Genomic DNA, 25747 nt, shown 5'->3' with positions numbered 1-25747 from the left:
CCTCCAGCTGTTTATCCAGTACAGGGTCCCAGTAAGCAGTGTCTTAGTGATTATCCCAGGAAGCATAAGGCATCCCCCAAAAGGCAGGCAACACTCTGGACGGGATGCCGGTCCATCACTGGGCACGGGGCTGGGGGACACCCTGGACGGGATGCCGGTCCATCACAAGGCTCACACACATTCGTAAACTCTAGGAAATTTAGAGACACCGTTAATTCGCCAAACTGCAGGTTTTTGATCTGTGAGGGAAACCAAAGGAAACCCATGTGACATGGGCAGAACTGATCCAGGGTCAGAATCAAACCTACAGCCCTGTGTAGTATTCTGGAGTTCCACCAACTTACAACAATTTAATTTTAATAATCTATTCAGTCATCTAGTTTTGAATATGAGAGCAGGGGGGTGTATTTATAGTAAATATTAGTTGCTAAGGGGAAGTGTAATGAATTAAATCTTAGAACGACAAAATGTAAATACCATGTTTGAGTTTGAATATGTTAACAAGGAGCTATTTTACTATAACCATTTCAATGTTAAGAATACTTTGTACTTTATGCAATTCAACGCAGCATTTTTAATGTTATTTTATTTTTTTGCTACTGGAGGGCACCAAGGAAAGATATCTATCCACCGCATTCATCCAGTGCAGGGTGCCAATATCTACAAAGCTCTTCAGACTAAGTGGCTTTCGGGTAAAATGAGTATTTTATAGGGGTCTTCTGTTTCCTTTGGAGTAAACCTGCATAACTGACAATATCCGGTGTGATCAGCCCGTAAATGACTTTTGACAAAGAAACACATATCTGAAACCATACCAAACAGCTGAATTATACATTTTCATCAACCAATGCCAGATCTCATGGCAGTGAAATGCACCTGTCATTTTTACTTAAGGCTTAGTTTTAAAGCAATAACACAGAAAATACACTTTTTACGGTGCCACTCAGCAACAACTCTCTCTTAAAAGCCTCTTGGGGAGACGCTGCGTCCGGTGAGCACATGAAACAAAACCTTTCTGAACCATAGTGCCAAACCAAAAAAGAGGGAATGCAACAGAGCAGAGGTCAGACGCGGAGAGCTGGGCCAGGAGTCTGGAGGGCTACCAGTGAGAGAGCGACTTCACAGCCGTCCAGTTTCAGAGTGAACATCAAACATGACCTCTCCCCTAACGAATCCCTCTGATCTGTGTGTTGTGTGGAATATGTCTTCTATTGCACTGAAAGTATTTGTTCTTTCTGAGACACTGAGCTGGGCTGATTATGGAACTTCAGAGATGCCCAAAGAGAAGACAAATTAAATCTAAATGAGGCAGGTCCGTCTTGCTGATCTAATTATCACTAATACACCTGTAATCGGGTCCTTAGGCAGCCAGGTCCTAACCTTCTCGTTATGGGCTACAGCCACCACTCGTCTCAGTGCGTAGGTGACACTGGAGGTCAGTCACTGAATCCCATCAAATCACTTGCCCTTGTAGGTGTCCAGCAGGTCTTGATGTGACATTGGCTATCTGAGTAATGCCTTCCACTGAGCTGGGGAGGTGCAAGTCTTTCCAGAGCAGCCCAAAGTCAGGTGCCTGAAGGTTCCCTGTGAACTGCAAGTGAAACGAGGCTCCTTATCTGAGAAGCTTATATTTTATTTTGAAATATTTCTCAATTTTTATCTATTGCTACTGATGTGCACCTATAAAACATCCATCCATCCATCAGTCACACTCATTCAATACAAGGTGCAAAACACCTAAAAAGCACTTCTGACTAAGTGGCTTTCAAGTGAAATGAGCATATTGGCAAGGCTTTGTGTTTCCTTTGGACTAAACCTGTGTAACTGACAACGCTTGGTGTGATCACCCTGTGAATTTACTTCTATAACTAGTAACAAGCCGATGAATTATAGGCATGAACTGCGAGTGATATAAAGCTTTTTATATCCAAAAGGTTTGTATATTCTAAATTTCGTTGTCTTTTAGAAAGTGACACAGAAAAAGTGGTGCAAAAATGCACTGGAATCAGAAATCTAGTCCAAGTGTTTAGGCTACAGCGGCATTGACTCTAAACCCTCAATCTGGCTCATGTTAGGAATGAAACTGGCCGAAAGTTATCACCCGTCATGTCACTATTACTGCAAATTGCCGACACATTATTCATGTTAATATCTCATGATCAGCTTGAGTTACCCACAGTCTCAGCCAGTGCTTCCAATGCAAAATAAATACGAACTGAAAAAAAATGTGGACACTTTAGTCAGGGCATAGGAGCTGGGGGAATATGTACCTCATAATATTTAATTTGGCTTCACCCCCCCCCCCCAAAAAAAAAGAAATATAGACCTTTACATTTAAATATTAAGTTGTGTTCCCCCCCAATATCAAAGTCTCTTTTATGGCCTAGACAGTACATGTTAAACTGATTTAAATTGTATGCAGAGTCAAATTAAATCATATGGGAGACTTGTTTAGCTGTATTTTTCTTAGTCTGTCAGATCCCACACCCTTAGAATAAAGGTTTCCCTCCAAATTGTATTTTTAATGAAGCAAAACGTTAGACTCTGGCAGGTGAGTGTGAATTCTCCTGGCTATTCAGATGTGGGCCTTCTGACATGCAGAATAAAATTTAGTGCCGTTGCCACCATTTAGCCTGAGGACCAACCTCGGAGGTACAGAAAAGGCCACATGCAAAGCTTCACGGCGACCAGGGACAGGGGTGTGATTCCTGCCAGGTGCTTAAACACAGACCAGATGGCGGAGGTTTCGTTTTCTGGCTATGAGATCTATAAACAGCAATGAATTCAGCCGGGCTAACAGCAGTACTGCTGAATTTGTGCTATCGGCGCTTCACTAATAGAAGACAAGCGATACCAGTCGTTCCCGCAAAAGCTGGATTTAGGAAATTACAGTCTCCGTCCATTTTTTTCTTTTTTTGCGACAGGAGCTGACTGCACAAACTCAGAGTAAAGGCAGGCCTGGAGGGCATTCATACTTCACCCCCCCTGAACCTTCCCCAAACCGACAGCTCCTTCACCGCCTTGTCTGCCAGCAGCAGCCCTGGAAATCACTGCTCTGGAAATCCAGTTCGAGAGCTGCTCCTGCCAGGAATGGTATACAGTGTCATATTGTGTACGCAGGATCACTACATTCCTGCAGTACAGAGTCTATTGAGTGTCCTTTCAATTCACATTTGATTTACATCTGATTGCTTACTTGAGGTTAGTTTCTATCTAATCCATGACTACGTGGTTCTAATCCATAACATAATAAAACCACACATGACCCAGTTGCCCCACCTTAGATTTATACATTGTTTACATGGTAAAAAACAATGTCACTTGAGTATTGGCAGGGCTAACCCAGATTCTGCTGTGTGAGGACGCCCCCAAGCTGAGTGAAGCCTACACAGTGAAGCAGCTCACTTCTCCCCTCGCTGTTGGGCTGCCAGAGAGCACTTTGGGATAAAAGGTCATGGGCTTGCATGATTTTCAGCCGATGTAATTCATTATGTAACCAGAGGGGGAGACATGGGCCCTCACAGTCAACATGCTATCCTATAAAACAGATCCTGCCCTGATTTTGCCACACCTTTGAATAAATTTCCTACAAGCAACCGCAGACATCCATGAGCCTCAGGTCCGAGATACCCTTCTCATGCATAGCAGGCTCGGTATGGACCTCCCCAGCCAGGAGCCCATATCTAGCTTCTGTGGATGGGAAACATTTGCTCTGGCTATAGCTGATCTTGTTGAAGGCTGCAGAGGCAGGTGGAAGCTGTGAACTATGGATCATCGGAGAGAGAAAGTTAAAGTTACTGATTCCATTGGGAATCCTTGACAGAAGCAATGGTTTGGCTTGCGATCGCCCGGCCACTCCTCTGCCACATTTGTCATTGTAAGTCTAATAAACTCTCCCTCCCCATCACAGAAATGGGACAACCATAACTGGTCTAGCTGCCCTTACAGGTCTTGAGGTTTACACATCGAACTTTGCGGACAGAAACACAACAACAAAGTCAAAGAGACTTTTTATAAACCTAAAGTGTCATTTAATCTGCTCTCTTTTTACAATTCAGTAAAACTGGTGATGTGGCTTCAGCAAAGAAAATCCCTTACAAAAGATAAACAAAAGCACTTGTCCATTAAAACAAGTAGGCTGCAATCAGGCAGGTGATTAAATTAAGAACACACAGCTAGGGCTTAATATAACAAATTAAACAAGTTTAATCGCTGCCATCCATAAATGAGGTGACCTTAAATTATTTTATTTTTTTTTAAAGCTGAAATTGAAAACCGCCTGTTAGCAATAAACATGCAGTAGGCACAGCAAAACTGCCACTAAGCTGGGATTTATTATCCAATAAAAAAACTACAAATCCCAGTGCTGGTCATTGATACTGACATCATAAGTAAAGCAATGCTGGAATGATTCTGCACTGCATGCACGGGAGTCAGCTGTGAGGATTATTTGTTTGCTAGTATACAGATATACTAAAACGTCCAACTGCTTATTCTAGCCAGAAGATGTAACACTGGAGATTCTAAATACCATGAAAATATGCCGTTTTGACGCCCAATCCAAATCAATCTATTTAAGTTATATTTCTTTTTACGGCCCTGTCACTCAGGGACCCTTGGAATTATTCTAACTTCCTCCCCCTTGGTGGTGCCCCTGCTGGGCAGAAGGCGGGGGTACATCCTGGTTGGAAATGGAAGTACCGAGAGTACCTGTGCAATAAAGGGAGAACGCAAACTTCACTCACACACACGATTGATTATAACACCAAACTTCGACAGCGTGAAAAGACTGCTACTCCCTGAACCACTGTCCCACAATGCACATGAAAGAAGAGAAGATTAGCAGGTTACAAATACTTTTATTTGATATTAACCGTTTTCCATCAAACAAATTCAAAAAGACAGAGAGGGAGTCATACTATTGATTTGATATAAAGCTCTAGGGTGCACTAATTACTATCTTTTTCAATTGATACAATTAACTTTCAATTTCTGCATTGGAGTGGAGTTAAATGTATGGTACTGCCAGACTGCAGATCCATCAGTGTACTATTTCATGGCAGAAGACACGAAATCACCTATTAGTAGATGCCCAGAATATCAGCAAAGAGCTGATAAGTATAGTTAATAAAACATAAGGAAATTGTAACTAACTGTTGAATTTAACAAATGACTCCACTTGAGGGGGTGGCATGGTGGTGCAGTGGTTAGCACTGTTGCCTCACACCTCTGGAACCCAGGTTCAAGTCTCCGCCTGGGTTACATGTGCATGGAGTTTGCATGTTCTCCCCATGTCGTCGTGGGGTTTCCTCTGGGTACTCCGGTTTCCCCCCACAGTCCAAAAACATGCTGAGGCTAATTGGAGGTGTGAGTGTGCCCTGCGATGGGCTGGGTTGTTCCCTGCTTTATGCCCATTGCTTCGGGATAGGCTCCAGACCCCCTGTGACCCAGTAGAAAAAGCAGTTTGGAAAATGGATGAATGGATGGACTCTACTTGATTCCACAAGCCTTTAATACATACACACTCAGCTCTTGTTCCACGTTAACGTTTTCACGTGACGTGGACCGAACTTGTCCGTTTATGGACAAGGATTTCTCAATTATAGTTTGAAAACCCGGAGCAGGTTCTTCAATAACGGCTTTAAAATAGTGTTATGTGGCAGAACCACTTATACACAGGTCCCAGGAAGAAAAAAAACGGAGAGCATAAGGTTTATATGTGTGCGTAATGCATAGATGCATAATGTACGCATTACTATACATAAGCGTGTATACGAGCATTTTAATAGGTACAGTGACCATACACTCTTTGTTTAAAAGGGAAAGGAAGCAAGAAAGTAGCTGCAGTTAGTTGGATATCGTTATTACCCACACACCTGGTTAAATAACTAGCGTTAAACATAATTTACATTCGAATAAAATACGGGGAATGTACAGCTAACATGAGCTGTACAATACTGGCCATTGGCAGGGGAGTTATCAGCGATCGGTAGCTTTAATCGATCAGGTACAATTACTGTACTGGGGGATCTCCGTTCATGGTAACCTCGCTTGCTGTCTCCAGATTCTTCCGACCCAAAAGGAACAAAAACCCTTTCAACTGTATGCTTCGGTCTTTCATCCCCTTCCTTTACCCCTAAATGAATCTTTGTCAGTCTCATTGGTATCTTAACGCTCGTGTTTTAATGTAAACCCGGGGCACACGTCGCAGGCTGTTACATGAGGTCGCCATCGCAGCCGAAGCACTCCCGCAATTACGTAATCCCGGCAGTTCCCGGGGATCGGGGCCAGGGATCCGGCTCCGCTCACCGCCGCGTCCCGCACCCGTGCCGAGGCTCGGGTTGGCGCCGGACAGGAGCCGATCGGGCAGCCGGTGGGGGGGACGGAGCAGTCGCTGGAAAACCCGGAAGGCATCCGAGCTGGGAACTACGACTCCCGACACACATCGAAAGGAGAGGGGGGAGAAAATCACTGCGAGCGCCGAAGGGTAATGGGAGCGCAGATTGGAGGGAGGGAACGCGAGGTAAGTGGGAAAAGCCAGATTTTTATTTTGCAAATAAAGAATGCAAGTAATTGCACAGTTGGAAAAAAACAGAAATCAATGGGAAGTTGATGTAAGGAAAGCGGCGGCTTGTTAAAGAAATACGCAGCGTCGCGAGCCCGGCCGCTGACGACACCAGGGCTGCCCGTCCGCTTTAGCTGTTCGCGAAATGCTTTGCCTTAAACATAATGTACATGTTTCCGCGAAGATAGCAATACAAAACGATACAGTCGACGATTTTGAACTGTAACCGACGCTTCGCCAACATGCAGGCTAGTTAGTTGACGAGATATCGAGCTGGTTAGTGGGGGAGATAAGCCGAACCGTTATAACTAACGAAATACCTGGACAGCTAGCCTACCCGCTCGTCAAGACACACCTCGGCTTGCTAGAAATACGCTCTTTTCCACACTTTCGGTCTCGTTTACGTTGGCATTGTACCACAGATAGTCAAACTAAACCGCTCTTCAGCCAGCGAGCTCCATAATTTCAGTGTGCGACTCCAGTTTTTTTTTTCTGACAGGCATCGCCACCGACCGATTTTTGTTTAAGAAAAAAAATATGAGCTTCATAACGAAGTGGACATTTGGCCAAGGGGACCGTAAACTAATGTGTGTTTTGGATTTGTCGTAAGCTAGGAAGAGAGCTTGCCGCTTTAAAAAAAATGTTTGGTCGTACTCAGAGCTACCGGACATGTAAATGTTCCATCTTATCAGTAAGAACCACGGTGACTAGTTGCGGTGTAACTAACGTGAAAGCTGTCTGAGAAGCGTATTAACTAACCAGATTAAGCCGTGGTCCGTGTAAAATGACGCCACTGTTTTCCTCCATCTACTAAATTTGGTGACGCTTCTCTGTGTTGCCATGGAAATGTATTTCTTTCAGGCTCGAAATGTCTCAAATTGAAATTCCCCATTTCTTTATCCCCCCCCCCCCACTGCAGAACTCAACAAAGGTCAGCTTTACTTGGACTCCCCTTGGCATGACTCCTTCCCCCTGGTATTGTTTTTTCTGACATCTTGATTTAGTTAAGTACAGTTGGGAAAGAAGAAACAGCTCAGCAGCTTGGGCCTCCGCCCTGGAAAGCATCTTTCAGCCCTGTTGCTTTACGCTTGTGCTGGAATAAACGGACATTTTCTTTCTCCACCTCCTGGATGGTGGACCTCGGACGCACGAAAGAGTGCGGTGTACTTTCCGTTGCTATGACGCATGAACATTCGCTTTTCACAGGAATCATGGGAACAGGCCAAAAACACTAAAGTACGATGGCACTTTTGTAAGCAGACTCCACACATCTGAAAGGCTCTGCGAACTGAATTTTGTAGCTGGCAGATGGCCACGTGGTCCTGAAAGTACCAAAACGATGAGCCCTGAACATGTGGAAGGACCTAACCTATCCTTATTCCCGGCTCGAGTTCATGGCTCCTCTGACAGTGCGACTATGAAAAGCCAGTGGGAGTTCTAGGAGGAAAGAATAAACAGAGCATTGCCTTTGACCCATTTTTAATGTTGACGTCTTCTACTGATCCTGTTGCAGATATTTAAGCACTAAAATCCTTTTTAGCATCACCGTCACCCCTGGTGTTGATGCCGTTCATCTACGTTCAATAACCCTCAGCAAAACATGTAATTACTTGGGAATCTGACATTTACTCTAACTCCTATGCTCCATAGCGTTTTGTCGCCTAGTTAAGCAGATGGGGCATGTTGAGATGGTGCTCAACTGCGTAATCCACTGAAATCATTAGCATTGCACTCTGGCAGCCCGGAAGGGACTGTAAGCTGAAGCATTCGAAGGCGCTGGACGCAGTGGACAGGCCCTGCACTCCAAGCACCATGTGTGTCCCCAGCCCACTGCATTTGATGGCTACTGGCATGGAGCTTGGGCTTTAGAAGGCGGCTGACATTACAGTCCCAGGCCATGGAAGGGGACCATTCCATCACAGCACAGCCACAGGTGGGTACAGGGCCCTTGCCTTTTTGTTGAATATTCTTGATGTGGATGGAAGCTGAAACAAGTTGTTAGTTTTTTTTATTATCTTAGTAGTGGGCTCACTGTATACCTGCAGTAAGATCAGCCATTTTGCAGCTTCTCCCCGTTCTTGATGCCATGCAAGTTGGCTCGCTTGGGCGCTGGAACACTGAGCGTTTTGTCGGGTGTCCCACCCAAAGAGAGAGTGAAGCAATGAGATAAAGATGAAAATAAAATGTTCCTACCCACCATTACACCCACACCCTGCCCAGCTCTTTTCTTTATTAAGTAAACAATTTACCCTCTGCTTAAGAGTCTGCTTTGAGCTCATGCCAGACTGCAAGATGGCAGGTCAACTCTGGAACACCTACTCTAATTGTGCCAAATGTTTGCAATCCACTTATGCACCTCCAGCAGCTGATGTAGGTGATATTAGTACATGGCTATTGTATTTTTAATGTGCATTGTTTTAAGAAGTGTGTCGTACCACAGGTAATTTGTGTAAAAGTGTGAGTTGCTATGAGTGTGACCCCTTTTCCATTTAAAAATGCTTTGTCTCAACATTATAATGCATCATCGGCAGTTAGCCTAGGTATTGCTGTCAGTTATACAGTTCTGGTAGATGCTTTTCATTTCTGTGTACATGCAGTTGCTTATTGTATATTTAAAGCCTTTGGCCAGCCTGGGGGTCCAGCAGTGCATTATTGCCTCATGCCTCCACAGTTGGGAATTCAGATCTGCCTCAGTTCTGTGTGGAGTTTTTCCTAGCCAAAACTTTGCTCATATGTCACTCATATATTTGTTGTTTTGTTTTAATTGTACTTCACCAAAAAAAAAATTGGAAATACAGGTATATATAATATTTAAATATACAGTTTTATGTAGCATAATAGCTGTTTGTATATAATACTTTCAGACTTTCATAAAGGTTATGTTCATTAAACCTTAAGTCCTAATGCATTAAATATTTGCACATTGAAGATGCACATTGAAGATCCATATATGAATGAGTTCTTATGAACACTGTCTCACTCTTTCCACAAGCGTCAAGTAGGCCTCCCTCTACTCTGGAGTTGTTATTCTACAGACTAAATTAAGTTTAGTATCCTTAAGATTTGTTTCTTATCCAAGGCCGTTATTTTCATTATTTCTCTAAAAAAACCTTTCAACCAAAGTCATAGCCTATTTGTACCATGCAGTTTGTAAATCCCTGACTGCCTATTGCAAATGCAACTTCTTGAAACATTAGAACATTCAGCATGAATGCCAATGTGTAACAATCAATGTAATGTATTCTACTGAAACACATTTTTTTTTAACCTATGATTGGGCAAATGTCAGCATTTGATCTCCAAACCCTTTGAATGTGTCTAGAGGACAGCAGCGGGAATGATTGAAATGTTTAATGACCCACTGTTCTTGATACCATAAAGATCGTTAATGCATAAACATTCTCATCATGTGTATCATATGTCCTTATATCATTAAACACTGTGTAGGTCGATAGAAAGATAGATATGCAGAGGGGGGGGGATAGTAAGCATAGACATAGCATAATATGTTAGCAGTCAAATGACCCATATAGTCAGATGCATTTCAGCTCTTTGCTTAAGGGTAGAACCACAGTAGCAGGCTTAGCACTCAAAGTCACATTTAGACAAGGACAACATTAAGTCCAGATTCCTGGACACTATGCTAGTTACCCAAATTATGCTAAATGAATTGTCTGCTTCACATGACATTGCATGATAACTTTTAGGGATAATCCACTTGGAAATAATTCTTATCACAGAACCAGGGGGAATTTTGCATGTGCTTAGGTGTAATGGTTGTCATTCCACGGGGAAGATGACTGAGTTAACTTTTAGACAACAATTTCACCTCTATACCTATCAGGTTCTAGCTGACCTTTGCTAGCATTACAGAGATGTATCACTGGTAGGGTGTAGCATTGTGATGTATGTCACATGACTTTGCTGCAAAGCACTAACTTGACTCTGCTATAGAAAGTTGTCCTTCCTCTCTCAGGTAAACCTCCTGTCTAGTTGCAGTCTTGTGGGTAACTTGATATATTGCCACAAGTCAGATGCAGCTTTGCCATTCTGTGATCATTACAGAAATTTGTGCAGAATAGCACATCTTTATTTCTTAAGATTATATTGTTCTCGTTCTTACTTTATTTGCTCTTGGATTAGTCTGCAGTTACCCATTTTAATTTTGGCAGTTTTGCATAGGCTACAAGAAACTGCAAATTAAAAACAGGAAGGAGTCACAGCAGAACAAAGTCACTGTACTGTATGGTATAAATACATTATTTTAAAACGTGTCCAAAATCCAGATTGGTGCCGTCAGTGATGGTGATGTGGATTGGGATGGTGAGCTGCAAGGTGCTGATGATCTGTGACATGTCGATCGCCTGTTTACAGTGCATATAACATGGGATGATGGCCAGTGCTGAACGTTAATGCAGTGAGCTGTTAATGTGCTATCTCTGGGAAGCTGGCCAGCATTCATGGAGCTACAGGCTGCCCTTGTCAGGGTGGAGCTGCTATTGGGAAGCTTTTATGGGAAACAGTAACCCCTCATATTACAGGTGACAGATTTGGCTGGTTTTGCTTGATGTACATAACGTGTATATTTTCAGTTTATCTTTTTTCATTTGCTCTGTTGTTAATAAAGTGTCCTTTTACATTTTTTTTTACCGAAACCTTTGAAGTCTGAAGTTTGGCGTTTCTGAAAAGGTCAAATTATTTATACATGGTAGTTACTAAAATATTACAGTTTGTTTAATATCTTCAAGAATGTTCTTTTCCATTCAACATAATTGTAAATTTAAAAACAGATGTATTTCAAATTTAAGTTTTTTTGAAGCTTGATTTTGTCATTTTTTTCTGCCAGGTCATGTATTATCCAGATTTGGCTTTACGTTGAAAGAAATCTCAGTGCCCCTCATGAGAGAAGTATTCAGCTATATCCTCTTTGTATTACAGGGGGTTGTTCAAAATGTCCTGAATGTTTAGGAGAGGACCCTTTGATTATGACCTTATTATCCTCTCTGCCACACTGAGTAAACCTCGCTCTGCTTGTGCTCATCATCTCTTATTCCATAAGGTCTTCTAATTTGTTCTCTCCTGCTTTCTAATCCCCGTTACCCTTTTTTTTTCAAGTGGTCTGACATGTTCACCAGTAAACGTGGCATAAATTAACTCCCGCTGAGCTTCAGTAGTCTTTGTGGATGTGTCTCTTGCAATCGTCCTTTATTTTCGCTTAATCCCCCAGCCTCGTTTAAGGGCTCTGTTGTTGGCTCTGTTGTAACACAGTGATAATGCCAGTATGCCGTGCCTTGCTTGACAATCTCCTCAGTGATGGAACTGTGACGTGGGTCGTGTGATAGTGTTCTGCTGTCTGCAAAAACCAGGACAGCCTCGTCACAAATGGATGCGTTTAAAGTTCTTTGCTGTTTAGTCTAGAATTTACTGAGAATTGTTATTTGTGCACTGTTAAGACTGCGGTACTTGGTTTGTTCATTAGTATGGTTGGTAGGCTTGCTGGACTGGTACAGATAGAAAGCTTGTACCTACCAGTTTTTATGGGCAGGCTTTATATATGGCTGTACAGTAGTCTGTTTACATCTTGCTTGTCTTTTTAGTTTAGATTTCTTGCATTTCTCTTGCTTTCCCAGAATCTTGGGTCTTTAACCCAGATCTGTCCAGTTTTTGCGTCAAGGCATCACTCTTTGTGTATCAGGGTTTGACTTGAAGTGTCGATTGCCTGCCCTGTGTTTAGCACCTGTACAGCGTCCCAATTCCTGAGACACATCAGTGAGCTTAACAGCACTCCTTTGGCCACCCACTTCCATGAAGGTGGTGGTTCTCACGTTTTTCATGAAGAAGCTTGGAAGGCTAGGCCTGCCGTTTGGTCTGATTTCCACCAAAGTAGGGCTGGGCGATATATGGGGTTTTTACGATATATCGATATATTTTCATACAAGATATATGATGAGACAATATCGTTTATATTGATATAGTTTGTTGTTTTAAAATGATATTCATAGTGCTGCCACTTATTTCTCCTCAGCCTGTCTTACAAAACTGCGCCCTGCCCTGCCCCTCTCCGAACACAACCTACCCCTCCCACTCACTCACTCACAAGTCCTGCATGCAACGACAACATGGAGACAGGCACTGACACAAGGCAAGCTAGCGAAGAGGAGCTGGGGGGTTGTTTCACGAAGCAGGATTTCATGTTTAGCCGCATAACTTGTCAGATTTAAGGTAGTCTGAGCTACATTTAAGTGGACGATTATATAGTCCATTTAGCCCAGGTTACCATAAATCCAACAAGTTATCCGGCTAAGCAAGAAATCCTGCTTAATGAAATACCCCCCTGGTTGGTAAAATAATATATGCCGGTGTTCTAACATTTCATCCTAACTTATGGAAACGTCCTACTTTTGGGTGCTGCGCATGCGCACAATGAAATCAAGCCCCTGTTCTCATGCTTGAAGAACCGTCCATGGATCTATCCTATCTTGTGTTTGAGTTATGGCTTATTCCTGTATTTTCAATGTTCATACATTTTAAATATTTTATTAAATACAAGATAGGACAAATCGACATTTTTGAGCCATTTTTTCATGTACATGTACAGCTGTCTGTAAATAAAAGTGCCGTCTGAGATTGAGGACATTTGGCTCTGATTTGGAACTGTCTATTTGTTATTACTTTATGGGAAAACAATATTGAGATATATATCGTATATCGCGGTTCAGCTAAAAATATCGAGATATGACTTTCGGTCCATATCGCCCTACCCTACACCAAAGTGTGATTGCACATTGGGAGGGGAGGTGGGGGGGATTAAAGTGGATCTTCAGGTGTTTGTTCATGTAGCCCTTGTTGACCTTTATGTTTTCACATTTTACTGAAATAATGGCTCCACGCTTGTGGTTTGGCCCTCATGTGAGGGAGACTCTCTCTTCAGTATCTAAAGGGAAGCACAGAGCTCCGGCCATTCCTTGTTATAGCTTTTAATCTATATACTCCTCCCTTTCCTCCACCCAGGATATAAAGCGTCTTGTCCGAGAGGGGATTGCCCACCAGCCGTGGGCCAGCTCCTATGTAATACTGCATTCCCTGGAGGGGACAGAGCTGTGCTTCTGCTGCAGCTGAGCCCATCTTTCTGCCTTCCTGTTTCACACCCTGCTGCACCTCCATTGTCTGTCTTCACTGGCCCTTCATTGGGCACCTCGCCTGTCCATCCTCTCTGGGATCTGGGTTCAGGCTTTTTCTCTGCCGGAGAGATGGACCCTTGATGCTATAGACAAGCCCTCTGCTTCCTTCCTTCTAATTTTCATTGATTTATTAAAAATTCAATCATGCCTTTATTACTAATCATTTGTTCCTTCTCTTAATCATGCACTTCTTGTCATAGATGGAAATAAGCTTACAACTATGTGTACCAATTTGCTCTATAGAGCTGGGCTTCCCTGGTCCCACTGGAGAAATATTAGTATTTTATAAGTGATTTTGCATAGTAACGATGTTAAAATGTATAGCGCTTAAACTTAATTTTTCTCCCCTGTCTCATTTTGCAACTCTTCTCTCTGAACTGCGCATTCGCATTTTTCCCTGACTCGGTATGCTGGCATTGCAGTGGCTGGTCATCACCTTAGAGCTCAGATGTTCTCCAGATCAGTTGTACTGTCGAGGTCCGAGGGGCTTCATATTTTGAGCTCAAATCAGTTTGAACAGGAGCATCTCTGTTTTATCAGTTTGAAGCCTATGGATTGACACTGACATGCTCAGTGGGCAGTATTTTATCTGGGTTAGACTGAAAGGCTTTTTGCTCAAAATTAGCATCATGCGGAGATGAACTGAGACCTTCTGGAACATTCTCTAGAAAGTTTGCTTGGAAAAAATTCTTACAAGCTTAAACTAATGTAAAAAGGCTTGTTGCAAGTAAGCATTTTTGAATATAGCTCTACAGCTCTGGAAGGTTGACTGTGTGTGTGTGTGTGTGTGTGTGTGTGTGTGTGTGTGTGTGTGTGTGTGTGTGTGTGTGTGTGTGTGTGTGTGTGTGTGTGTGTGTTGGAATTAGGAATGTAAATAGCGGATAATTTAATACGGACCTCTTTTTAATTGCTGAATCACTGATCAGCCGTGAATGACATATTCTCCTCCTCTTTCCTGGTCTAATAGAGAGCAAACGGATCCGTCCCGGAAGGCCTCCGCAAAGACCGTGCCAATGGTGGTGCTGCCCTCAAGTCCTTGCCGGTGAGTGTGCAGGCTGCCCCTTTGTGTGGACAAGGAGGCCAAAGCCTGGCACTGCAGCCGCTCCCCCCAGAGGCCTTGCTTATCGCCGTCTGATGCCGTTTCCGGCTTTCAGCTCGGGCAGTGTTATTACGATATCTTCATGTCTCCTTTTACATTTTCTGTAGATTTGGAGTCTGAAGCAGAATGGTATCCTGCAGTCTCTGGCAGCAGGCGGGGAGCAGAGGAAGACGGAAGGTATGTGTGTGTTATCTCTCTATTTCCCTCTTCCCTCCTTACCTCATTTTTCTGTTCAGTCCATCCATCTTCCAAGTGCTTATCCAGTAGAGTGTTGTGGGGGGGCCTGGAGTATGTCCCAGGCAGCACAGGGCACAAGGCAGGCGTGCAGCCTGGGCAGGATGCCAGCTCATTGCAGAGGTTACACACACTCTGAGCAATTTAGAGACACCAATTAGCCTAACTGCATGTCTCTGGACTGCAAGAGGAACCTGGAGTACCTGGGGGAAACTTTTGCAGCACTGGGATAGCATTCACACTGAAGGGGCGGGCACTGTTCCCTCATCCCTGGAGTTATTCCCTAGAGCAAGAGAAGTGCAGTTAAAAAGCAGGCCTTACATCTACCAGCGCTGTAATAGGTTTTCCATTAAATTTACTTATATGACTTAAAATGTTTGGGACAAAATTAGTATGAATAATCAAGTTCAGCTCATCCAGAGAAAGCCTTTCACTTTTGTAAATGGATCACGCACAAACACATGCATACGCACAGAGGAAATCTCTGTTCTCCCCAAAGATAAACGCTCTGTCTTAGTTACCAGCCTTAACCCTCACCCCTTCCTGCCCTGGGTATTTTCAGGCACAGAGTACGGGCAAGAATGCCAATTTGTTGAGACTGCGTGAGTTTTTCTCATGTCTCTTTGTTCATGTAGAAGAGAGTGCCGAGGTCCAGCAGGCCCGCGAGCAGTGGGACGCGCTCGAGAGAATCCAGCCGGGTGAGTCGTGCATCTTGGTGAGCTAAAACTTTACTGTAAGACACAGTGTTTTACTGGGGCTGGGGGTTGTGCTGCTTAATGAGGGCGGTTATCATTGGAAGAGCATCTACTGTATTGTTACAGTACAATACAGTCTATGATTAGTATGTTGTAATGGAATGTAGTATAGTGTTACATAGTCTATGCTAGTATATAGTAATATAATATAGTATAGTGTTATGCTTCCATGGATCATATAATAGAATGTCATATGGTGTTATATAGTCTATGCTATTATATTATAATTGAATGTAGTATAGTGTTACATAGTCTATGCTAATATATTGTAATAGAATATAGTATGGTGTTATATAGTCTATACTACATGGGCATCGCCACCATTAAATCTGAGGGGGACATGTCCCCCTCACATTTCATAATTATTCGTTTGGACCCCCCTACATTTAACATAAAATATTAGTTTTGTGCCAGTGTGTCCCCCCCACATTCAAAATGCTTCTGACGCTTCTGCTATACTAGCATATTGTAATAGAATGTAGTATAATAGTGTTGTAGCCCGGAGGTAGCCTTGGTGTTAGCCGTCTGATGTCATTTTCTACAATGTCTCTTTCCCGGCTGGTCTTGCAGTTCTACCCGAGGACCTGACTCCCACCCCTCTCATTTCCTTCAATGAGGCTCTGCAGCACTTCCAGACCACAGACCTGTCTGAGCTCCTGGTACTCCCCTACTTTATAACCTGTGCCAGGCGGCGTTCGGGAGGCCAACAGCCTAGGCCCGGTGTTCTCAGCGTATTGTTCACGTTCGGCGTCCCTCTGTTCCGCAGAGAAACATCCAGCCCACCCTGCACCGGACCGGCTTGGCTGCCATCGCGCACTTTCTGTTTGGGCCGCCCCGGCTGCATCGAGAGCTCATAGAGGAGAGGAACCTCGTGTTTGCCATTGCCCAGTGTGAGTGTTCCCCTGGCCTTTCTTCTCTGTTCCTCCTGCTTCTGTTCTTCTCTGACTCTCGCTCATGAGACGGAGCCACTCCCTCCACAAACTGTGTTTCCCGCCATGCCGCCTGATGGCGGGCTCCTCAGGGGCCTGCTGGTTGGCACCGCCGGGGCATGGGACAGAATGTTCTCAGTGCTCTAATTCTTGGCTTTGCAGGCTCTCTGGACAATGGCCAGAAGGTGCACACACGGGTCCTACAGACCATCTACAAACGACTGACGGGCACTCGGCTGGACTGCCCCCGCTACGGCCCACACTGGGAGACGGTGGGCTTCCAGGGTAGGGGGGGGCATGGTCCCATCAGGCCGCGAGGGGGACGATATTTCGCCTATTCCTCGCATCTCTGTGCTTCCATGCTGCTACTTCTCACGCATTTCAATTGTTGATTCTGTTTTTTCAGGCGTCTGCCCGCCTGTTTGTTGGGCTGTCTGTTTGTGACTGCAGTGGTGTGGCTGCATGGCCCTGTATGTCTGTCCTGCAGGCACAGACCCTGCTACAGACCTGAGAGGGACTGGCTTCTTGGGCTTGATGCATACCTTATACCTGGTGATGGACCCCGACACACTGCCCCTGGCCCTCGACATCTACAAGCTGTCCCAGCATCCCGTCCAGGTATGTGTCCAGGATTAAGTTATAGTCGGGTTTTATGGTGGATGCATATTTACTAAGCAAAATTGATGGACTCTGTGTCATTGTAGCTATTGCCGTGTTGATCATCATTTCCACACACTTGTATTGGGCCCTTTTTTTATTTTGTTTGTTTCTTATCCTACCCACTATCCACCATTGGCTACATAAAACACACGGCCTCTTGCGTCATCAGTTCACTGCTTTGTTCCCAATCTAAAAGCAGAAGTCTTTGCAATCATGAATTCCTTTGTAGGAAAACTCGCTGAACTTGTGCATAGATATCCACATTTATATGACAGATCTCATTGAGATTTTAAAGATGTGCAGACAATTTGCAATTCACGGGTAGAAATTGCATGTAAACACACGTTTGTTTTCACTCTGTATGTGTCTGCCCATCGAAAACATTATGCGCCCTCTGGTGTTGTGGCATGACATAGATCAAGCAAAGTGGCATCATTTTAAGTATGCAACAGGTTGTTCTCGCTGTTTATATTCGATTTCGTTTTGTCCATTTGAAGTACGAAGCTACCTCTAGCCTCTGTGCGCCAGCGAATGTCAATTCGGCAGCGACTGTCACTGGTGGTCCTAATATATTTGTTGATCTTTTTCTCCCTCTCAGAACTTTCCCTTCGTCGTGATGTCCATCAACATGACCCGCATTGCGCTCCATGCACTGCGGGAGGAGGTTCTGTCCAAGTAAGTTAACCCCTGCCCCAGCTGAGACCACAAACTCGTGACGCACTGTTTACAGTTGTATTTGCCATACATCCTTTTTTGTAGACAAGATTTTATACCAGTACCACTTGGTTATTTTTGAAGGGCTCACGGAATCTTTAGCAGTTTGTTTTATGTAGTCTGATTCTCTCTGGACAGCCTTTCATGATTATATGTGCTGCTGTTCAAAAGTTAGGCATCGCTCAGAAAATTTCACCTTTTTCCACGAGAACTCATCTTTTTATTCATCAAATAAGGTGCAAAATGAATAGAAAATACAGGCAAGACATGGACCTGGTTAGAAATATTGATTTCTCCTTGAAATGACAACTTTGTGCTTCAAACTTTTTCATCAAAGAATCGTCCATCCGCAGCAATCACAGCCTCAGTCATCCTCCATTCAGTGTCTGCGTTCATTTGCCCATTTAAATGTTTTCCTTTAACTGGTCAGTCTCGGATAAGCTTTTTCTTTGAAACTCTGCCTAAACGTTCACCATCCCAGAGTCACCTCTTCACTGTTAAAGATGTGACTGGTGTTTTGTAGGTATTATTTAATAAAGCTGCCGGCCTTGGAGCTGCAAGCCGTCTGTCTCTCTCAATGCAGAGACTGCTGCTTTTATTTGCTTCATTTCTCAAAACAGCTATAGACTGAGTTTCTGAGGACAGCTCTTTCTTTTTGGCCATTTTGAGACCATTATCGAAGCCACAAACGCTGATGCCCAAGTAGCCAATAACAAGTAAAATATCTAGACTATATTTCTGATCAGTTTGTTATTTTAATGGAAAAAAACTGTGATTATTTTGTTGAAAAACAAGTAAAATTCTCAGTCAAGCCTAATTTTTGAACGGTAGTGTATGTAAAAAAAAAAAACTATCCTTTTCCACTGCCTAGGATTTTACACACACACATGCACACAAACACGCAGTATATGCACATATAAAGAGATGGACATAACTGGTACGCAAGTATGCATTCACCTTTAAAAGCGATACGTGCGACAGTCGTTTGTGGTAGCAGTGTAAATGTGTACTCGTATCGTTTTTAAAGGTAACTGGTACGCATTCATGTCCATCCCTGTACATATATAATGTAATATATAATAATGATATATGTAATATATAATATTATATAAAATGCAGCAGAAATGGCGGACCTTCTCCATACTGAATAGCCAGCATTCCTCTTCTGTTCTCCCTCTCTGCTGTCTCTCAGGGAATGTAACCGCAGGCAGCAGGTGGTGGGTGTGCTGAATGAGTTCTACGTGGCCACGTTTCTGCACCTTTTTCAGGTGTGGAAATTCCAGCAGAAGACCATCTCAGACTCAGGCTTTGTGTTGAAAGGTACCATCTGCTTTTCAGCCTTTCCTTAAACTGTAGCACATTCTCTCTTACCCCAAGAGGAACATCATTGAAGCGCAGAAGATAATTTGTCCCTTATTTTCTGTCATCAGTGGATCAAAAAGTGGACTCGTGTATTGAGCAGGATTCATTAGAGAGAGCCTGTACCTTCTGGGTGTTTGTTCAGATGAATTCAGTGTGGGAGGATGCATGATGTGTGTAGTTCAGTGTTGGGTTACACTTTTCTCATGCAGAAGTGGAGACCTTCGCCAAAAAGAACCCCAAGCAGATCCTAAAGCGCCTGGAGGCTTTCCTTAAAGAGACACGCACCGGGAGTGGAGCGAGCGTGTCACCCGACACCCCGTCCAATCATGCTTCCCCGGGGGAAGGAGGGATTGGCCTTGCTGCTCCGGGGGCCAGGGAGAAGGAGATGAACTTCACCGGGGTGTGTGAGCTGCCTCCAGAGATGGAGGGAGAGGCAAGGCTGATCTGAAAGAAGTGGAAAGAAGGAAGTCCTGCCCCAGGAGGAGGTGGATGCAGCCATTGGCGTGTGCCCCTGAACGCCGATTCAGGAGCAGCTCGTTAGGCTCTAAACCTAACACAACCTTTTTGTACAACTGATCCCGGGTCAGCTGGGGGCATCATCTGCTTACATTAAATCTTCCTCATGGTTGCAGTCCATTCAGCCGGCACTAACTCTGAGTGTAGTTTCCTCTGTATGCATCAGGGCCGGGCTCTGTTTTCACTTGTTACTGGATGGTTTTAGTTACACATCGCTACCTTCTGCTGTCCAGTCTCGCCTCCCTCATTACACTATTGTCCAGTTGTATCTTTGTCACTGCAGTACTGTCCAGTCATAAGCGTGACATTCCACCGCTGTCTAATTGCATGGCACATTTTATACAGCTGTTTGCATAGTGTAAACCAGGTGTGCCCAAACTTTGGTAGGGTGGTTTTCTTGAGTACAGTGGATCTTAAGTCAAATTTGCATGTTTTTCTGCCTTTTTCCCCATTGTTAACTAGAGGAGGTGATATTGTAAATGTACTTCCTCAAAGGTGATTTCTTTTCAAGGAAATTTGCCTACTAAAATAGGTCAAATACAACCTCGAGACCATTGTTTGGGTGCCCCTGTTTTAGTGCCTGATAAAGAGTTTAACTCCCTCGTGTGGTCGTCTAAATGGTAGTGCTTCTTGTACTCGGCACGCTAACATTTCTCTTAAATACCAGGCAGAAATTGGTGTGTTTAGTAGCTGTTGTAAGTTATTGTCCAAGACACACCTGGAAAATATTACAGATATAGAAGAACCCTCTTAAAATCCCGGCAACTGTATGCAAAGAAACTGGATTATTGGGTCGCTGTAACTTTGTAAGTGTTAGATTGATGGCAGGTGGTTTTTGATGGTTTTTAGAAGAGCGTGATCTTAGCTGATAGGCTCACCTGCAACAAAAAAAGCCAAACCCCGATACGCACGGGACGCAAAGTCTGCATTTGCGGCAGAGACCATTGTTTGGGACAGCCTCTCCTTCGGTTTTCCAAAACAGGCACGACCTTTATGTACGGCGCTGGCAGTGAATGAGATCCTACGCTCATGGGGATCTCTGAGAGGATTTGGGCCCCAGGACAGGAAGAGGTAATGTGTATCCAGAGAATGATGGAGCTCTGAGCTGGCTGTTTGGAGTCAAGGCAGGCAAAACCGTGAGCGGATCAGTCTGTGAATGTTAAGTGTCTGGGGGGAAGGAGCGGCTCCTGAGTACAAATAGCTTATCCCAGTTATCCTGGGGAAAGAAAACGAGGTCCTCCTTTCTCATAGACCACTTCTGAATTTTGAAATGGTTGAGTCTCCCCCCTTCTGTCGCGGCTTGCCGTATGAGCTTTCCTGAAATCCACGGCTGGTAAATTGCGGCCGACTGTGCGGTGCAGTTTGACGGGGCATAGACGTGAGTGCCAGAGGCGGCCTGAGGAGATGGCTGGTGTGATTTCTACAGGAAACTAGGGCACTTCCAAATGAAGCTCAGCCCGTGGGGGAATTTGCTTCATTTCTTATTTCCTTTTAGGAAGTGCCCCGCTTCCTGTTTATGTAATGTCATCTGAACCAATCACAAACTAATTGATAGAAAGCCTCCATCCTGTGGCTTTCTGGGGGTGGTGGTCGCTTTTGTCAGCTTTTCCCTTGCTCTCTACTAGGTTCCTTTATATTGTTTTTTTTTCTTATTATATTATATGCAGAGCCCCCAGTTTTGGGGGGATATATTTTTGGTAAATGTGAATTTATTTTTGGGTTTTGCAATGGGGATACTTTTTAAGCTGGGTTGCACCTCCAGGCCTGACAGTCTATAAACGGAGACTGAAATTTATCATCAATGAATTCCCGCTATAGTGCTCGCAATTTCCCCAGGACTGTTGGAGATGATCGACCCATAGCAGGCTGAATATCTAAAAGGTGGGATGACTATAATCACAAACACGCTACGCCATGGCACAACTCGGTGCTTCTCATTTTGGAAAAAAAATCAGCGATTGTGCTGGGATCTGATGTTGACTTTCTGAACACATTCCGATAATGGGCACGACTCCATTTTGTGACCAATGCAGGGTATGAGCAAGTATCAAGGAAATCTTGGTGATGCTGTGGACTGAAACTTTTATTTTCTTTTGAAAGTGATGTGTGGAAATGATGCTGGGCACCTTTCAATGCTTTAGTAAGTTTCAGTGAGACGGATGTGAATTCTAGGGTATACAAATTCATTAAGCTTAGGACAGGATAGCTTGTTTTATGAAAGAGAAAGCAATACATGTGTCAGTCCGTTCTGTATAATACTGCAAGTGAAGTTGTGGACTGTAGTTAAGGTATTTCACCGCTAGAGTCCAGTACTCCTTTTAAAGTTGTTTAATTTAAACAGCAATCACTTTTTGGTAGCATGTTAGGTAGCTCTAGAATTGTAGCATCTAATATCGTTGTTTTGTTCCTTGTGAAGCTTGTTATATAACTGAAATGGTTATGTTTACTCAGTTACGAAGTCTTAGTGTAAACGTACAGCTTGCAGTGCAGTTCATTCTGTGATTTCCCTTTCCTCATAACATCTAGTACCACAGCTGTAGGTGTAGCCAGGTGAACCATGCTAACCACATGACATGTCATATTGTTGAACTGTACTCTGTCCAGTTTCTTGTGAGTTAGGGTAATTCTGAAAGGAGAACCGTATAGGATTTATGAAAAGGTGCAGGATTCCTCTCCTTTTACCGTGGACGATGGTTGTATGAAATTCTTCACAAAACCCCAGTAAGCTGGGCTGTAATCTTCACAGGGCCTGTTAAAACTCAGGAGGTTTTATAGATTGGAGCACACTGGCCTTCCAGTTTAACTGGGGCACTTAGGGCAGAACACCTCACGGTGTGGTTAAAAGCAGATGTAAACATATCGATGACCACCATGCTCACGAATACTGTTTTTATTCAGGTATCTATTAACAGCTTCCCACCCCTCACAGATTCTGAAAGGACTTGGCTTGACTGTGGGACACAGCGTAGGACCGCTGGGGATTACCCCAGAGGAGCATGTTGACAGTGCCTGAGTGTCATTGGGGACCAAGTCCGTACTGCCCCCTCCTTTAATGTAGCCCATCTGTATGAGAGAGAGAGATGGCCGTCGCTATTGGTATCCGCTCAGCTTCGAGTGCCGCGTCGCAATGGCAGTTGAATGTTTTTCGCCAGTAGTTAGTGTTATAGCCTTGGGATGTGGCAGCAGTGCAGGGGCTTCATTTAATATGAAAAGGTGGAAGTTTGTACATAGAGAATAAATATTGATTGTAAGAGTTTGAATGTTACATGGGCATTATATTGAAGTACATTGCTTACCTCAGACTTGAGCCAAATCTCTCTCTTCCTCTTACACTAGGTGAGTAATGAGTAGGTTCTTGCATACTACTGCATTAGAGCACGACTTGTATCACATCTCAATTATTTAACTATGTATATCGGGTATATAATGTCCATTCCACACTAACCATATTTTTATGGGCAAGAAGATAAACACACGTTTTAAGAGCCACAACTGAGAAAATACGCATTGTTATGAATTGTTTGATTTGAGCCACACGGAGAGCATTTCACAATCTTGGGTAAGACAATTATAGCAGAAGCCTAAATAAGGTGATATTGTTGTTCCAGGACACATGCTTTGTTTGCTTAATTATTTTGAATTTTTTTTTCTTTTTATTTTTTAACTAAATTAAGAAAATCTCAAACAATCCACTTAAGGGTGCTTATTTTAGAAGGCACAATAATTAGGATGTGTGGGGTTATCTGTTGACCAAAAACAAGCTGCAAGTGAGCATTTGAAATGTCCTGTACTTGGAGATATTTGGGAAAGTCAAATCTGAATTTCAAATCTGAATGAAAAGGTCACACTTCTCAAATTTTGGTTTTATGTCCGTACCAAATATTTGGTTCATTCCAAATATTGGTCTTCTGTATAGTAAGTTTCTGCTTGCTAAATTAAAACAAGAAAACTGCTTTCCTGAATCTCTGGCTTTTTATTTCTGAAGTTGTTTTTCACCAATAGAGTATGGATTTTCTGTATGGATGGTAGAGCCCTATTTTATAATGAGAGTTATTTCAGAATATATGCAGTTGTACAGTAATGCATTGTATGGAGAAACATAAATTTCATTTGAAACTCATTGTTGTCTCATCTCTTTTAAAGCAATGCTTTTCTGCACCAGTGAGAAGAGTATTGATTTAACATCATCTGTTTGAAGCTTATTATAGCTTTAAGAATAAAATGTTTCATTTTTTTTCAAATCTGCATTCTAGTAGATGGGCACATAAGGAAAATGCATCTGACAGGTATAGTCCTGGGAAGTCATGCAGCTGGTCATCCGCCGCGGTGCGAGTTCGACCTGGTGCTTTTATCATGATAATATTATCCTTTATGTAGTTCAACTAGCAAACAGTAACACAACACTAATTGTCCTTGTGAATGCTACATTTGCTCTTTGGAGCCGAGCTTTATACAACCATAAAAGACAGGTTAAAAAAGTGGTCAAATTTAAGAGACGTAGGTTATGCAAACCAATGCCTTTAAAACGTAATTTTTTTTTCATGTTTCTTTGGTGAAAACAATACTAAATCATTTTGAGTGTCACACCAGTGACATTTCAGTGAGGCGCACACCTCACATATGGAAGGCAGGTGAAAGATTTGTCTGAAAACCAACATGCAGTGCTATGAGTGGGAAGAATAAGGCAGAGGTACATCCATCTATCCGTGCAGTTTGCTCATCCTTGTATGTGTCGCAGTGGCAACACTTTCAGGTTAGCAAAAATGGTTTGAATAATGAACATGAAATTGTTTTCAAATAATGAAGCTAAGGTGAGATTATGTGACCATCGTCATCTTGAAAAGGTTTCTTGTTTCGATGTTCCTCTCCAATTTCTACATGTCACTTATGCCCTCACTGATGAATCTGTATGCTAAAAATGCCTCCGATTGCCGGTGTAGCTCCGTCTGGTTCTTTGGGGCCACAAGGCCTGACTCCAGCTGGCCGAGTTTCCCGCACGTCAGTGTTTAGATTTCAGAATTAGCTGTCCAGAGCGGTCTTTAGACCATCGGCATTTGATCAAACTGAGGTCACATAACAGCTCTGGATTTTTTTAAACAAAACAAAAAAAAGCTGAAACTGTTAACAGGGTGAGCTTTTAAATCCAAAATTTTCTATGCAAATAACAGGCCTATATTTTGATAAAAACAGGCCTTCTGCAATTTATAATCATTTTTTATGACAACAGATGTTTTAATACAGCACAACCGATCATTTCACAATAGGGAGACTTTTTTCTAAATATACACTGATTTTTATTGTTACTTGTAAACTGTTTTGAAGTGCACATTTATTGTGTAAAGTTTCTTAAACAGTTAAACAGTGCTTTGGCTGGTTTAGAAATGCATTCCATATGGGTAGGGATATTTTAATGGAAAGGGATTAACATTAAATTATATAACAGATAGAGTTACTGCAATGCTGCGCAGATGATATACTTAAGCAGAAATGAGAGAAAACACAAACCGGCTTTCTCAGGACAGACCGAGTGACCTCAGTGATTAAATGATCGCGTCTCCTCGTCCACCCTCGATGTCCTTCCCAGCTCTGGTGGATCCTCATTTCTGATTCCAAAGTGGGGAGATATTCAGTGTCAGATGTGAACTTTTGTCCTGCGTCTGGACTCTTTCACCCTTCCACAATGCCGCGTCTATCCTCCAGACCCCCACGCGAGGACCGGTTTAATTCAGCTT

General features: G+C 43.2%; 1 protein-coding gene across 1 annotated transcript; it reads left to right on the top strand.

Annotated features, from left to right (window-relative positions):
* The first annotated feature begins 5970 nt into the window (after positions 1-5970).
* On the top strand, positions 5971-24135 carry elmod3 (ELMO/CED-12 domain containing 3). Its single transcript, XM_048990751.1, has 12 exons — positions 5971-6523; positions 7485-8498; positions 14714-14788; positions 14953-15022; positions 15715-15777; positions 16405-16493; positions 16601-16724; positions 16926-17048; positions 17251-17381; positions 18022-18098; positions 19330-19457; positions 19709-24135. Exons 2-12 carry the CDS (start codon positions 8463-8465, stop codon positions 19945-19947), a joined length of 1155 nt encoding a protein of 384 aa, XP_048846708.1. The 5' UTR covers positions 5971-6523; positions 7485-8462; the 3' UTR covers positions 19948-24135.
* Positions 24136-25747: the final 1612 nt, after the last annotated feature.

The sequence above is a fragment of the Brienomyrus brachyistius genome, chromosome 2 (genome assembly GCF_023856365.1).
Source record: "Brienomyrus brachyistius isolate T26 chromosome 2, BBRACH_0.4, whole genome shotgun sequence".
In the NCBI taxonomy this organism is placed as follows: Eukaryota; Metazoa; Chordata; class Actinopteri; order Osteoglossiformes; family Mormyridae; genus Brienomyrus; species Brienomyrus brachyistius.
This window is presented reverse-complemented; position numbering and strand designations above follow the sequence as displayed.